The following is a 15,431-nucleotide window of genomic DNA, read 5'->3' as shown; positions in this document are numbered from 1 at the left end:
GTGTGTGTGTGTGTGTGTGTGTGTGTGTGTGTGTGTGTGTGTGTGTGTGTGTTTGAGGGAGGCGAGAGAGACAGAAGGAAACTTCAAACGAGATACGTTTAAAGAGTCGTTAGAGAACATCGAGACAGTCACAGTCACAGAAACACAATCCGACCAACAGCTAGTGGAGGGACTGGGAGAAGGAAAAGGTGAAAAAAAAAAAAACTGAACTAGAGAGCGCCTGGGAAGTGATGCGAACCAACCTACAGTAGAGCCAACTGTTTGGGCCCAATTGATTCTGAGCTCCAGGCTGGGGAGCAGAGCTGACCCGGGGTAGAGGGGGTGGGGGGAGGATTCGGGAGGGGCCGCTCCTGGTGTGGGGGTCGACAGGGGCGCTACATGTGCGGACCCGCCTTCCTTTTTGTCTTGCTCCTCCTCCACATCCATATTCAATGAGCCAACCAATGAGGGTGCGAAGATGGGGCCGAACCGTTCGGGGTGGGGCGGGGTCTCTGTGGACCCCACCCTAGGAGCGGTCCCCGGAGGGGTCAGCGCAGAGGCAGATAGCGGATCCCAGGGCGGGGCGGGGCTGGCAGCGGGCGGAGCGGGGCGGGGCCAAAAGTTTCCTGCCCAACTTTCTCTGCCTCCTTCCTCCGCCCGTGCGCGCCCACTGCTGCAGTTCGGGGAGGCGGCAGCGGCGGCGGCGGCTGCGGGCAACGCGCGGGGCGCGGGACACGGGACGCGGGGCGGATAGCCGTCGGGGCCGGGGCGGCTGGCAGTGGGCACAGGCTCCCCGGTGCCCGCCCCTCCGCCGGGAGGGGGGCGCGAGCGGGCGGCCGGGGAGGGGCCGGCACCGCCACGGCAAAATGAGCCTGCTGTCTGCCATCGACACGAGCGCCGCCTCGGTGTACCAGCCAGCCCAGCTACTCAACTGGGTCTACCTGTCGCTTCAGGACACACACCAGGCTAGTGCCTTCGATGCCTTCCGGCCCGAGCCGCCCGCCCGCGCCGCACCCCCGGAGCTGGCCTTCGGCAAGGGCCGCCCGGAGCAGCTGGGTTCTCCCCTGCACTCCAGCTATCTTAACAGCGTCTTCCAGCTGCAGCGCGGAGAGGTGGGTGCCCCAGCGCGCGCCAGCCCCGCGCTCACTACTTCAGGCCCCTCTTCTATCTGTTCTACTCTTCCTGGCATGGCCCAGGCCGGCCCCACATTGCCCGGCTCGGCTTGGCTTGGCTTGGCTTCGATCAGCTCTGCCAAATTTGCCGCCCGAAGTCCCTGGGGCACCGGGAGCGCGTCACCTCTCGGCAGAGCTGCCCGGAGCAGCTCAGGCCTGGGCAGGGCCCTCCCGCCCCCTCTCCGAGTTTGGAGTCCTGCTCCTAGTAAGCAGGCTCAGGGGTGTCTCCGGATTCTCTTCAGACTGCCGGGGTGCGGCTAGGGCGGGGAGCCCCTTTCTAGTCTTTCCTTCACCCAACCCTATCAACTTTTCTGGCTTCCATCCGCTGGGACAGAGGGTTGCAGAGCTTGCTCTGAACTCCTCTGTAAGGGCCTAAAAGAATTCTTTCCCCGACCTCCATAGTTCTTAACCTGGAGGGCTCCCTGGAAAGCAGTTGCTCTTCCAGGGGCTTTTTCTCTTGTTCCCACCACTTGGGAACCCCTAGATCCACCCTGCAGCTGCTTGCCCTCCCCCAGGCACATAGGAAGTGGTTTTTGAGGGCTTGACCTAGCCGACTGTTCTGTCCCCTGCCTTCCCAGGCTGGAAGGAAATGAAAGGGAAATCCTTGGGGGGGGGGGGGGTTAGGCTGTGGCGATGGGAGGGCTCCAGCTGCCTAGTGCCTTCTCCCAAAACCTGGGATGTGTTGCAAAGGCTGTTTGTTCAATGGATTCGGTTACAAAGTCTACTGGACAGTGCATGTTCCTAGCTAGATAAATACACAGGTGGCCGTGACCTCCCAGCCCCCTTTGTAGGTCTTATCCAGAGCCTTCCCAGAATCCACCTACCAACTGCACCTCGCACCCCGTTTACTCCATTTTGGAAATTGCTGATACCCTCTGTGCCTTTCCCTTGCCCCCGTTTGGTTTCCCTCTGCTAAAAGGTGCAGCAGGTAGATGGACGCACACGGGAATCACTTTCACCTCTGACCCAGAGGTGACTGGGAGTAAGGCCTGTATATGCTGAGATGTGCTGGGGTTGAGATGTGTTGCCAGGAGGTCACCCTGTCTGATCTCAGGTATGTGTTCAACACTGCCATGGTTTATGGGAGGACTCACAGACATGTGAAACACTGGTGAAAGGCCAACACCTCTGAGGCTGCCCTGTGGAATAGAAGAGATGCCCGAGGGCTGGGTATAGGGGCAAGACTGGAAAGGTGCCTGAAGAGCCCGGGGGAGAGCATTTGTATGCTATAAACCATAACACATGCTTTCTGCCCTGAGGAATGGTTCCTGGCTGGGATCTTCCTTTCTTGTGACAATTTGTTGTCTATTGGGGAGCTGGCTTTAGGTGACCAGTGACTTTGGAGAACTGTTTGTGGAGTATTTCTTTATTGGCTGGGTCTTTTCCATTATTAATTCTCTTAGCAAATATTTGTTGAGTTCTACACAAGGACAGGGATGAGGAGCCTGGAGCTGGGGGCCAGAGGGAGCATAAACAATATGTGTATGAATGGAAGGTGAATGATGGGGTGCTATCATGACTCATACTTGGATAGAGTTGCACTCAAGGGAGCATCTTTCATCTAGGGAGAAGATGACCATGACCCAGAGGTCTCATGACCCAGCAGGGTCCCTAACGAGCTTTTACTAGACTTCCTCAGCTCCCACATGGTTTCTGTTGGGGTACCCATCAGAGATCCCATTTTTGGAAATTTCAAGCCTCCAGGACCCCAGCTGTGGTTCAGTGAGACCTACCTCTTACCACTTCATTGCTGTGTTCCTCAGTTTCCCCCTAGGAAGTGGCCCAGTGTGGGAGGAGCTGGAGCAATAGTGGGTGAAAGGAGCTTGTCTCTCTGGACCTCAGCTTTCCCTTGAGTAGATTGAATCTTGGTTGTCGCCCAGGGGGTGGGTATGTTAAAGGTTGGAGGTATACATAAACAAGTATCTGCCCATAGGCAGCCTGGGGTGGAGATCAGAGGGACTTTTCACACTTTAAAGGCTTCCATGGAGGGCTGGAGAGTTGAGCCTGTTGACTTCCAGAAGCCTCTCTTGGGTTCTGGCTTTCTCATCCTCACCTCCTAGCCCTTGGCTTCTTAAACTCTCTCAACCCCCTAGTTGTGTTCTTGGGGCTTTGTTGGTGTCCTGATAGGGCTGAGAAGGTGAGACCACCCCCCCAACACCCAGTCAATGCTGGGTGCAAAGGCAACAAGTTCTTTGTCACAAGAAGTAACTTTAGGAAGGGACCTAGGGTCTGTCCACAAGCATTGCCATTCTGTTCAAAGCCTGGCAGGCCTGGTGGCGGTGCCTGTGGATGTGACTTGCATGCTGACCGCTGACCATAGCCTGTCTGCACCAGCCCCTGTGCCAAGAGCCCACCCCCTCCTGCACCGCCCCCAGGCTGCTCCCTCCACAATAGCAAAACACCATGAATGCAGCTGGCATTGGGGGAGGTGAGGACACGGGGCCACAGAAGCCTATTGTGCCCCTGGAACCTCAGCCCTGGGAGCTGAAGATAAGCCAAGGGTCCTGAGTAACCCTCTGGCCCTGGGAACAGAGAGGAAGAAGTTTACATACAAGTGCAGGCCAGGTTCCAGGAGATAGCCTTCAGGTGGAAGTGTGTTAAAACCCTTCTGGGTTCTGAAATGAGGTCTGGTAAACTCTTTCAGAAATGGCATCTGTGGTCACAGCTGGATGTCTTCAGAGAGAGAGAGAGAGAGAGAGAGAGAGAGAGAGAGAGAGAGAGACAGACAGAGAGACTCCTTGGCTGAGCCCCTCTCTCCAGGTGCTACAGGAGGTGGGGCTTAGGAGGGGGGGTGGAGAGTGGACTGCGTGGATCTTCCTTGCCAAATTCTGTTTGGAATTTAAATTCCCAGTAGTGTAGACACCACAAGTTCCACTTCTGCAAAAGTAGAGTTAAGCATTACCTCTTGGACCTTTGGAGGAGTTCTCAGAGCCGGTCCTGGCAGGCTTTTTTATCCCACTCTGACACAGCAGGGAAATGAGGCTGCCCCATGTCATTCAATTCAGATTCTTAGGACAAGTTTCCCTTTTTCTCTGAGAATAGATGTAGCTGGGAAGTGCGGCTCCACCGTGGAATGACCACCCCTCCTTTGTGCCTGCTGGGAGAAATGAGGGCACAAATAAGCCTGGGAAGCACAGCATACTCACCATCATCCCTTCACTCACACAGTGCTCGCCAGCATGGTAAAGGCTCAGAGAAGTCCTGTCATTCAAACTGTGTTATCAAGTCTTCAGCCCCAACATCTCCTAGACTTAATTCAACCAGAGGATGATTTTGGCTCAGGAGAGACGGGCCAGTGTTCTTCCAGCAAGGAGAACACATAGGAGAAAAAAAAAAAAAGGAAGGCCTTGTACAAGATTCCAGATGGAAGAAGTGGCTTGTATCTGTATTCCTAGCATAGGAGGATTACCATGAGTTCAACAGGGCCAGCCTGGGCTCAAAAAACAACATAGGGCTGGGGGGAGGGATGGGTGGGTAAAAGCTCCTGCCACCAAGCCTGACAACCTTAGTTTAACCCCTGGGTTACGCATGGCAGAAGGAGGGAACCAACTCCTGCAAGTTGTCCTCTGACCTCTGTATGCATGCTGCGCTGCGGTGTGAAGCCATAAACACACACAGCTAAATAAATAACTGCAAACACGAAAACAAACAAACTAAAGTCCCCAGCCTAGACAGTTGTAGGGAGTTTGGATGAAATGCCACCTGTGCCTGCAGCAGGTATCCAGAGGCTCCTCAGTGTAGACCGCAGTGTGGAGCAAAGTCACTCTCCTCCCTAGTGGGGGGCTAACCTGCTCCCATAGCCTCTGTGGCCTGCTTGAGGTGGGAGGCAGGCAGCTCGAACCTGCGAGGAATGTCCCAGAGGTATGACTAGGGAAAAGTCCCCAAATATCTGACCCCTCCCCTTGGGATGCTGAATAGCAAGGAGGCTGACACTTGGGAGGGGTTGTCACAGGCAGCTAAACTCTGCTCTGTGAAGTTGACTGCGTAGGTAGGTCTGGGCTCAGAGGGAGGCCAAGCCTTGGACCATATAAATCAGGTGTAGGGAGGGCAAGGGCTTCAGTAATAAATGATCAGTGGCAACAGAAACCCAAGGTGGGCTAAGTAGGGAGTAGTAAGCAGCAAGCTGCCCTGTTTTGTTTTCTGAGGAAGGACCTCGCCCTAGCCCAGGTTGACCTTGAACCCAGGACAATATTTCTGCTTTAGCCTCCCAAGTGCTTGGAATAACAGCATGAGCCACCATCTCCAATGGGACCATGAACAGCAAGGCTCTAGAATACAGTTTCTTGTGGTTTCCATTATCTAGAGAGCAAAGCAGAGGCCTGGTTGACTCAAGCTATCAACAGAGCTAGATCTAAATCAATTCTGCATCCCAGCCTGGAGCTGTCTCTGTAGCCTGTGTTATAGCTGGTCTCCAGGCTAGCTCCTACTTGCATCTTCCTTGGGCTCCTGTGTATATCAAATCCTGGGACTTCCTATCAAACCACGGTGCCTCTGATGGTTTGTCTGGATCCAAATCTTTTTTTTTTTTTTTTTTTTTTAAGACAGAGTCTCATATAGACCAGGTTGGCCTCAGACGTGCTCTGTAGCTAAGGATGACCTTGAACTTCTGATCTCCCTGCCTCCACAAGTACTGGGACGACAAGGCTATGCCATCATGTCCTGTTTAGGTGGTGCTGGCTATTAAATCCATAGCTTCCTATATGCTATGTAAATACCCTACCAAGAGCCACATCCTCAGGCCTGAACACCAACTCTTTTGAAGAGTCATGGGCTCTTGTGTAGGTACTGGGTTTCTTAATATGTTCCTTCTCTGATTGGCCTGGTTTAGGAGAAACAGAAGAGAAAAACCATAATTTCTATTTTATGCCTATGTCCCTGCCTGGGGCAGTTGCTCTGTTGTCCAGAAGAAGAGGTTGCATTCAGAGACCTAGGGACAGAACCAAGCATGTGCCATTGGATTTGTTGCTTCTGTCTATGATCTCTCTCTCTCTCTCTCTCTCTCTCTCTCTCTCTCTCTCTCTCTCTCTTTCTCTCTCTCTCTCTGTGTGTGTGTGTTAATATATCTCCTGTAGCTCAGTTCTCCTCTGGCTACACACTGGTTAACTTGTAATTTCTGGAAGCACCCAGCCGTCTCATGTGTCCAAGCCTTTATACTTGCTGTTGGATCTACCTATGATATTTCCAGGCTCATCCTGATGGACAGATTCCAAGGTGTTTCCTTATAGTACAAATGGATGTCTCTTCTCGGAGTCATGAGGTGGCTGCTTTAAGGACTAGTCCTCTCTCCAGCTGCTCCAGCGACATGGACTGTGGTAGCCAAGGTGTAATGCTTCAGGGCAGGTGGCAGGCTTGGCAGCTGGGCTACCATGCACTATGCAATGGTGGTGTCTCTCCATAGCTCTGGTGTTGGACTTGGGAGTAGGAATCCTACCTTTGGTGCCCAGTCAGTAATTGAGCCACACTGGGTGTTCACCTCATTCTACTAGGTGGGAGGGGGTAGGACAGATGGCTTGAAACCTGCTCTCTCTTCTGACTTCAGCTCTGTGAGGAAGTAGATGGTCACCCTTGTCTCAGCCTCCTGGGTTATCTCAAGGAATGAGTGTTTATTAGTAGCTAGATTAATTGCAAGGGGCAGGCTTGGGAGATGGCGAGGCCCTATCCCCTAGCTATGTCCTGGTAGTGGCTTAAATGTGCAATTGGTCCTCACCTTGTTTGGTCATGAACACCTTTAAGAATCTTAAGGCATTTGGAGTCCCTGGTGTGAGCCCAGTATACACGGCACAAACACACATGTCTGCCCATGACTTCACAATGTGTGAACACTCTCACTTCACGGTGGATCCAAGCTCTAGGCTTCTTCTATAGAGGATATGACCTCCAGTGTACCCTGGACTGGCTAATGCTACAGCCCTGCCCAGCCCTTGGTTTTTCAAATTCATGCTTTCTGTTTTTGCTTGACAAGTGTGTTTCACAAGTGTAAGGCACCGGGTCCCCAGTACTCCTGTGCTAGCTGGGAAGCCAGCAAGGAGCCATGACCCATGAGCACCACCAAGTGAGTGGTGACCCTGGGTTGGGGGCCAAGAAACCGAGGTGGAGATGGTCTTCCCTTGGCTCTAGGTCTGCTAGGCTAGACTGTCTACTCTCCCAATCCCTGGTCCCCATTTCTCTCTGCCCACTTCCTTTATCTAAAATAACTAGACATGACCATTGGTTAGTCTAGGATCTTTCATTGACCATCAGCTTTGGAGGGAGAACTATTTTCTATGTGAAGTGTGAGCAATATTCCTACTGGCAAAAGGTCATGATCTGTCTTAGCAAGTCCATGTGTTCCTGGCCCTGGAAACAGGAACATGGGCAGAACTGGGTGTGACAGGGAAGCCCTCAGTTATGGTGTGCTTCGTTTTCCTGTGGCCCACTTCTTACCTGCGTGTACTATCTCCTACACACCAACCCAGTGTGCACCCTCTTGTCTGTGTGCAGAGGGTGAATACGTGTGCCATTCTAGGTGGGCCCCAGGGACAGAGGTACGGATCTCTTGGAAGAAGGGGTGTGGTCACTGGTGATGTGAATGGTTTCTTATTGGTGTGTGTGTGTGTGTGTGTGTGTGTGTGTGTGTGTGTGTGTGTGTTGGGTGAAGAGGTGAGGGGTTGGGTGGGTTTAGGAGATAAGAAGATAGCTGTGTGGCTGATGAAAGGAACCCCATAGCACTTGGGGCTAGAATCAAGCTCTTTCCTCTAATACTGTCTTGGGTTAGAGAGCAGGACATAGAGCATCTGTGTCTGCCTGATCTCCCTGAGGACCTGGCCTGGCCCTGAGCATCACCCTCGCCATTGTCCTTGCCCATGGCCGAGTCGTTCCTGGCAGAGGCTGTCTCATTTCCACATGCTACCCTGCTAGTCCTGCCTGAACGGTCTTTATGGTTCAGACTTCCACTCCGTCTGTGCCACTCTCAGAAGTGTGCCCACTGGCACAGTGCCTGCAGTTCCTCTCTTGCCTGTGGTACCTTGTGATAGCCCTGCAGGAGAGTCTAGCTGGGCAGGCTTTTCTGGGGAGAGTGGGACACAGCCTTGCTACCCTATGCCTCTGCCCTTCAGAGTCCACAGCAGAACTGCCTTCCCCAGATTCCAGCCCTTCACAGAGAGCAAAGAAGCTGGAAGCACATCTTCCTTAGCACCAAGGGGCTTTACATATGATGTCACACCTGATGTCGTCCTCTGGGTCTTTTTTTTTTTTTTAATAGGTGGAGCTGGACCTTAGAGGCTGTGTGTGGGTGAAATATAAGTGGTCAACACATTTTGACTTTGTTGCCTTGGGCAAATTACTAAGTCTTTTTGAGTCTTAGTTTCCAGTTCTACAAAAATGAGATCGGTGCTTAGATACATGGTGTCTTAGCAGTCAAGGGGAACGAAGAAAAAGAAAAGATTCTGTAGAGTGTACAAGAACAACTAGTGGTCAGAGAAAACCAGAGTCTTCTAATCTACTTTTTCCAGTCAGACCCTCAAGAACCATGGAGAAGATTCCAGCAACAACCATGAGTCTGATGCTATGTCTCCCCACATGTGTTAGAAGGATCCCATGTTTCCTATGAGCTTCTGGGATCTTTGATACAGGATGTGGTGTAGTCTGGAGGTTTACATCCATCACATAGTGATGCTGCTCTTCCTTGGAGAGCAGGGCCTTCAGAATGCATGCATCTCTGTTCTGCTTGCTGGCCCTGCAGGGTAGTAGATTGCTGATTACCCTTTATATGCCCGGACTAGGGTACCTTACAGAATCCGAGTGTCAGAATTCAGCAATGGCGTACCTGCAGGGACAATCAAGTTTGCCTTATCTCCCATCTGTTCTAAGAGAGAAGGCCCAACTTGCACTCTGCCCAGCCCCTGCAGGCTAGAAAACAGCCAGGACTTACCTTTCACCTCTGTGGCCCGTGCTCAAATATGGCTTTGCAGAGGAAATGGCTTTCTGACCTGCCCAGCCCGCCCTGACCAGGCAAGTTGGACTCTTGGCTCTCCGTTCCTACTGGGTCTGAGCCTCTGCAGCTCTCAGAACCTCGGTTTCTCTACTAATAGCATGGGAATGCGGTTGAACCGTCGGAGTCCTCTTAGATTCTTAGTTCTGAGTGGTGTTTGTCTTGGGCTGGTGCTCGAGGTAGAAAGCTGCAGCAGTTACGAAGACAGACTTTGGGACAGTGGAGGCCAGGATTCTGGGAGGGGTACATTAGCCTTCCTCTGTCCATGGATCTATTAGGGAAGCCTTATCTGTGACCCTTGGTGGCATCTGGGAGTAATGAGCTGCCAAGGAGGGGGTGGGAGGCCTTTGGCTGTTTGAGGATGCCTGAGGGTCTGTCGTGAGTCTAGGAGTATGGCCACAACCCTGGGGAGAACTATTTAGGGTGTAATTAGTGTGTAGCTTTGGCATCCACCAAACTTCCCCTTCCTCTTAAAACAGTCTTGAAGGCTGTGGACTTGTTTAAATCCTATCCAGCAAAAATGAAAGAAAGGAAGAGGGGGGAAGAGAAGAGGGTTGTTATTTTGTGAAATTGCATTTCCCAGCCGCGAGCATGAGTCACGGGGTTTGGAGCTTCAGATTTCTTGTTTGGATAAACTTCTCTCTAAGAGGCCAGGGCTGTGTCGCCCTCAGTCAGGCCAGTTAGGGATGATGGAGCCAGTGGCTTTCTGGCACAGGACAGGTCTCCCAGTCAAGACGTAGAATGACCCAGGAGTTGGTGCTCTGAGGCCAGTAAAGCAGCTGCTGCTGCCCAAATTTTCCAGGGTGGGAGTGGGGCGGGAATGGCAAAGCAGATTCCTGTCAGGAATGACTGTCCGGTGGGTTCAGAGTTTGGGTTTGGGGCGGTGGAGGACTCTGGAGGTAGGTGGTGGTGTCTGCTGTGTCTTAGTGAGGATATGCTCAGCGTCATGGAACTGAACACTTTAAAGTCATTAAACTGGTATCTGTCATTATAGATATTTGATCACACACAAAAATATGCTCTTGGTCCCAAGCCACTGTTGTGTTGACCCTGAGGTGGAGCCCAGAAAACTGGTTTTTTTTTTTTTTGTTGCTAGTTTCCAAGTCATTCAGTGCAAGTTTTGAATACTCATTTCATGTGTGAAGTAGTGGGTAGTGACTCACGGGGGTATGACGAGAAGCAGCTGTCTCAGTAAGTGCACTGTTCCTAGGGTTTGGCCTGTCACCATGGTCACCTTGTTGGATGTCCTTCTGAACTTCAGAAAGTGACCCTGTAATCTCGTTGCCTCCAGGATGGGGGCTTTTGCCCTCAGGGAGCCACTCCATTCTGAGCTTGCCCTAGTTAGAGTTGGTTCAGCCCACATGCAGGCTGGTCCTGGAGTGCTCTGTCTTGGGTTTCTTGTTGCGCCAGAGGGCTAAAGATCCATGTGATTCCTGCACTGCAGGAAAACTGTATGCTAGCCCTGGGCAACTCCAGGTACTGTGTCTGTGTTCTTCCACACCCAGGCCCTGGTTAAAAGAATGTAAGATGGATAGAGCCCAGAGAAGGAAAGGGCCACTTCAGGGTCACCCAGCAGGTGTCCAAGGGACTGTCTTATCTGGAAGATGAGGGCTGGGTCCTCTCAGAGCTGGGTGATCAGTTTCTGAAGATGGAAATGTGAGATTAGAAGCTACTCTTGTAGGAGTTGGGCATGCTGTACCCCATGCCCTAGACTGCTGTCAGTTCTTTTCTCTTTCCTCCCCACACTGAAGAGACAGAGGATTGCCTCCACTCTAGGCTCCTGCCCGGCCCTTTAGAAAGGAGCCTAAGCTCTTGGTTCCAGGAACCTTGTTTCTCTATCAGCCTAAGGACTCCTGGAAGCAGTGCCTTATCTCCCCATCAGCCCAGGGCCAGAGCTTATCCCTGCCATCTGGGGCATCTGGAGTGAGCTCAGAGGACTCCAGCCATTGTGTCCAGGCTCACTACTGACTTTCCCAGAGAAGCTGCTGCTTTCTAGCCTTGGCTCTTCACTAAGAAAGGGGAGCCCTTGGCCATTCCTTGCCAGCCCCACCACAGGCCCCACCTTTACCAAATTCCAGTGTGCCATGCCACGCAGAGCCTGTGATGCCTATAAACAGAGGCTGTGTACACCAGGAGGGCCTGAGCTGTGTCTGCTAGGGAGCTCAGTGCGGTGTCTGGTTCCTGTCATGTGGAGGTAGGAGAGGTAGCCGGCTCCCCTCTAGCTCTCAGAGAGGTAGCTCAGGCAGGCTGGGCTTCTCTGTGCATCCACCTCCAGTTCTTAAAAATGGTAGCCACACTGCGAGCCCCCAAGACTCCTTACTAGGTGGGAAATAGAGTCAACAGAGATGTGTCTGAAGTCTCTCCATACCCAACAAGTGGCTTCCCATGAGGCCGTCTGTATTAGTCACTTTTCTCATTTCTGTGGCAAAATATCAGATAAAAGCAACTTAAGGAAGGAAGGCTGTACTTTAGCTCACTGTCAGAGGGTACCGTCCATCAAGACAGGGAGGTGGTGCCATCAGGAGCCTGGGGCTGATGACCACAGTGTGAGTGCAATTGGAAAAGAGAGGGGAGTAAAAACTGTTGTGAACCCCACTTGCCTTTGTGTTGAGTTCAGAACCCCGGCCCATGGAATGGTGCCTCCCACAGTTAGGGTAGCTTTCCCCAAGTTGCTTAACCCAGTCTAGAAGCGCCCTCACAGACACGCTGAGAGATTTATCTCCTAAGTGATTCTAGGTTCTGTCAAGAGTATTAACCTCCTCCACATCTGGTATAGTGTGTCAAGAATTGATAGTAACAACACTCGCAGCTGTTAACATCATCACCGCGTGCCCAGGGGTCCTAGTGACCAGACACGTGACGAAGAACTTTAGACTCATGACCTCCCTTTACCCTTATGGAAGCCTTAGGGAATCACTCTCATGTTCCCACAGAATAGGCAGGGCCCTGAGGCCAAAACCACAACTAGAGTTAAGATTTGAACTCGGGCTTTAGTCACCATGCAGGGTGGTGACTGAAAGCCCCCTTTGCCACAGCCCTGAATAGCCTCTGTTCCCACAGGCGCTGAGCAGCAGTGTGTATAGGAATGGTTCACCCTACGGCTCCCTCAACAACATCGCTGATGGCCTCAGCTCCCTCACGGAGCATTTCTCAGACCTGACACTCACCTCCGAAGCCCGCAAGCCCAGCAAGCGGCCTCCTCCGAACTACCTGTGTCACCTGTGTTTCAACAAAGGACACTACATTAAGGATTGCCCTCAGGTAAGGCAACTCAACCCAACTGGGCTCTCCCGAGCTTCCTTTCCGGCTGGGTCTCTGGGTAGATGGGCACCATGGTCTCTCTCTGGGGCCTTCTGTTTCCATGGTACTGTTAAGTAAGACAAGGCTTTCTGAGGTAGAGGGGTACAGATCTCACTTGGGCCCATGGAGCTTGCTCAACAATCTGCACGGGGGATTCTGGACCTAAACCAGGCCCTCACGTGAGGGTCTGGCCCCTCGGGTCCCACACGTGTTCCTGCAGAGTGGATCCTGTTATAGTGGGGGCAGGAGGCAGCCAGCAGCCTCTTCATAACTCTCTGGAGGCCCCATCTGCTCACACTCACCAGGAAGGAATGTGGGCTCCTGGCCAGGAATCCAGATGTGCACCCCCTCCCTCAGACCCACCACTGCCTCCTCTGCCTAGAGCAAGGAAGGATGAGGGTCCTTGCCTATTTGTGCCCCTGAATAGGTAAAGGCATCCCTCTCAGGGTGCAGGGCTGGGAGATGGAGGGATTGGGGGCAGCCCCAGGGGGCTGGAGGCAGCCCCATTCTGTCCCCTGTGCTTTGCTGTAATGAAGCAAGGCGTCTGAAGCCAGTGCCACTCCCTGGGTGACTGACTCCCTGACAGATACAGGATCCTGGGGAGAGAAGAGAGTTGCCATCTTTTTTAGTGCGATGTGAGCTTATCAGTGATTCCCCTACTTTCGTCTTCACATTTTCCGTTTTTTTAAATTTAATAACGTAGTGCTGGATTTATTTTATATACGCAATGGAAATGGAATCCCATCAATTCTGAAGAGCTATGTAGTATTGCCCTCCGGATGTTAGAAACCAGAGTGGAGCTGGGTGGGGAGCCGGGATGGGCTTGCCACCATTGCATCCTAGGCATTTCTCAGGGAGGCCTGTGCCAGGCTTTGGGTCTTTGCTGCTTCAAATCTAGCCCCGACACAGCTCTGTTAATAGTTCCAGGGAACTTGGTAGAGAAGCAGATCCCTAGGCCCACCCTATACCCACGTGCCAGGTCCACCTCTGTGGTGACATGTGTGATCCACTACTGGAACCCTACAAGGTGGGAGCTCACCAGTGATGGCATCCCCCACACTTCCATGGGGACAGTGAGCCAGAGGCCCTTGGAATCCTGTGACTTTACTGGAGGTTAAGCTTCCCTCATCCCCCAGGGCTCTCTGATTGGGCAACAGATAAGGACTCAGAGGCTGGCCACTCCTCCCCAGCTAAGTGCTCCAACATGCAGCAGTTCAGGATACCTCAGGAACTACCCTACCCATGGGCAGCTTGGGAAATGGGCAAGCAAGACCCAGTCACATTGAGGAGGAGACAGACCCTGTGCCAAATGTGCTCTGGCAGCCTTTCATGTACTGCGGGTGACTGCCTGTGTGTCAGGCTCCCGCAAGCCTCCTTCTGGGAGACTGGGATGAGTACTTTGAGCAAGGGAGAAACTCACGCAGAAATTGAGCTGCTTAGGGGAGGAAGCAGGATTTTCACACAGGCAGGTGAGAGTCTTCCGATCACTGGATAGAGGGTCCCTCAGTTTCCAGCTCAGCGCTGACACCGGCTTCTCTTCACATTGATCATTGTCCCTCAGCTCTATGGCAGATGAGGGAGGAGGGGCCCATTGGCAGCGGGACAAGTGAGAGCTATAGACCTTGGTACTTGGTGCTTTCATGAGTACCTGGGCCACACCCATCTGAGACCTGTGCACCGTGCAACCTAGATGAACTGTCTGAGGCTGTCTGTTCTGATTTGTTCCCAAACTTGACGGTATCTGGGACTCCCCGAAGCCCGGAATCTCCCTGCCTGCCTCAGTAGTAGAGGCAGGGTTGGGATAAGGCAAAGGAGGACTGTAACTAACACCTGGATACAGTGAGCTAAGGCAGGAAACGTACCTGGCAGGGCCTGGCAGGGTGAAAATGCTTGTTACAGGCTGTCTGACAGCAGTCTCTTCTCTTGGACACCACCATGAAGAGAGCACCCCCCATCCCTGCTGGGAGCTGGATGGAGGGGATTTGGTTGGGTGCTGTCCACCCTTCACTGACCACAAGCAGCTGCTGGGTCACTTTGCTCTCTGGACCCTCACTACCTGACTCCTGAGCCAGCTGGGGTTCTTAGGGGCGACTGAATCTTTATAAACCCATGTTTCAAGTGAAATGTTATACAGCAGGTCAAAATAATTAATATGTAAGTGAGACATGGTGACCCACCCCTGTACTGCGGAGTCTGAGACAGGAAGATCACGTGTCTCATCGATGTCATGTCATGGGCTGTCATTTCTTTTTAAGGCCGGGTGGTATCCCACTGAACTGATATGCCTTTTATGGCTTCTCAGTGCACAGCGAGGCTGCGTCTACTCATTACTGTGGATAGTACTGCTGTGGGTGTGGCCTCACAATATCCCTGAAAATCCTTGACTTTGGTTTTTCGTTCTGGCCTTTCTTGTTCCCGTCTGTGGTGGGCTTACTTGGCCTTTATTCTTGTTTCTCAGTGTGGGGGCTGAGGTTGGGTCACTGACCATATGCTTACTCATTGTTATGGTCTATTTGTTTTTGTTTTGAGATGTTCTCTTTATATAGTCCAGGTTGGCCTCAAACTTGTAATCATCATGTCTCGGCCACCCATGTACTGAGTTATGGGTATTTGCTGCCATACCTGGCTGCACCTTCATTTTTGTATGGTTTGGCTTCCTTCCTCCCTCCCTCCCTCCCTTCCTTCCTTCCTTCCTTCCTTCCTTCCTTCTTTCTTTCTTTCTTTCTTTCTTTCTTTCTTTCTTTCTTTCTTTCTTTCTTTCTTTCTTTCTTTCTTTTTCTTTCTTTTGAGACAGGATCTTACATAGCTAGACAGCCTTAGCTGTTGTTGGACTCTTGATCTTTCTTCTTCCACTGCCCAAATGGGAAATTGTGCCACTGTCTCTGCTTCACATCTTTGTGTATGTGTGTGTGTATGTGTATAATATGTGTGTGATATGTGCATGCATGTGTATGTGATATGTGTATGTATATGTGTGTGAGATATGTGCATGTATGTGTGTGTGATATGTG

The 15,431-nt window shown here is 52.1% G+C and overlaps 1 protein-coding gene across 1 annotated transcript in view; it reads left to right on the top strand.

Moving 5' to 3' along the window:
• The first annotated feature begins 836 nt into the window (after nt 1–836).
• Nucleotides 837–15,431, top strand: part of Zcchc24 (zinc finger CCHC-type containing 24) — a 51,900-nt gene continuing 37,305 nt past the window's right edge. Inside the window, exons 1-2 of the mRNA XM_028754083.1 lie at nt 837–1,091; nt 12,181–12,381. Coding sequence (XP_028609916.1) covers nt 846–1,091; nt 12,181–12,381 — 447 coding nt within the window. The 5' untranslated portion in view covers nt 837–845. The remainder of the gene's footprint in view (nt 1,092–12,180; nt 12,382–15,431) is intronic.

This window comes from Grammomys surdaster, unplaced genomic scaffold (genome assembly GCF_004785775.1).
Source record: "Grammomys surdaster isolate TR1022 unplaced genomic scaffold, NIH_TR_1.0 125979, whole genome shotgun sequence".
Lineage (NCBI taxonomy): Eukaryota > Metazoa > Chordata > Mammalia > Rodentia > Muridae > Grammomys > Grammomys surdaster.
This window is presented reverse-complemented; position numbering and strand designations above follow the sequence as displayed.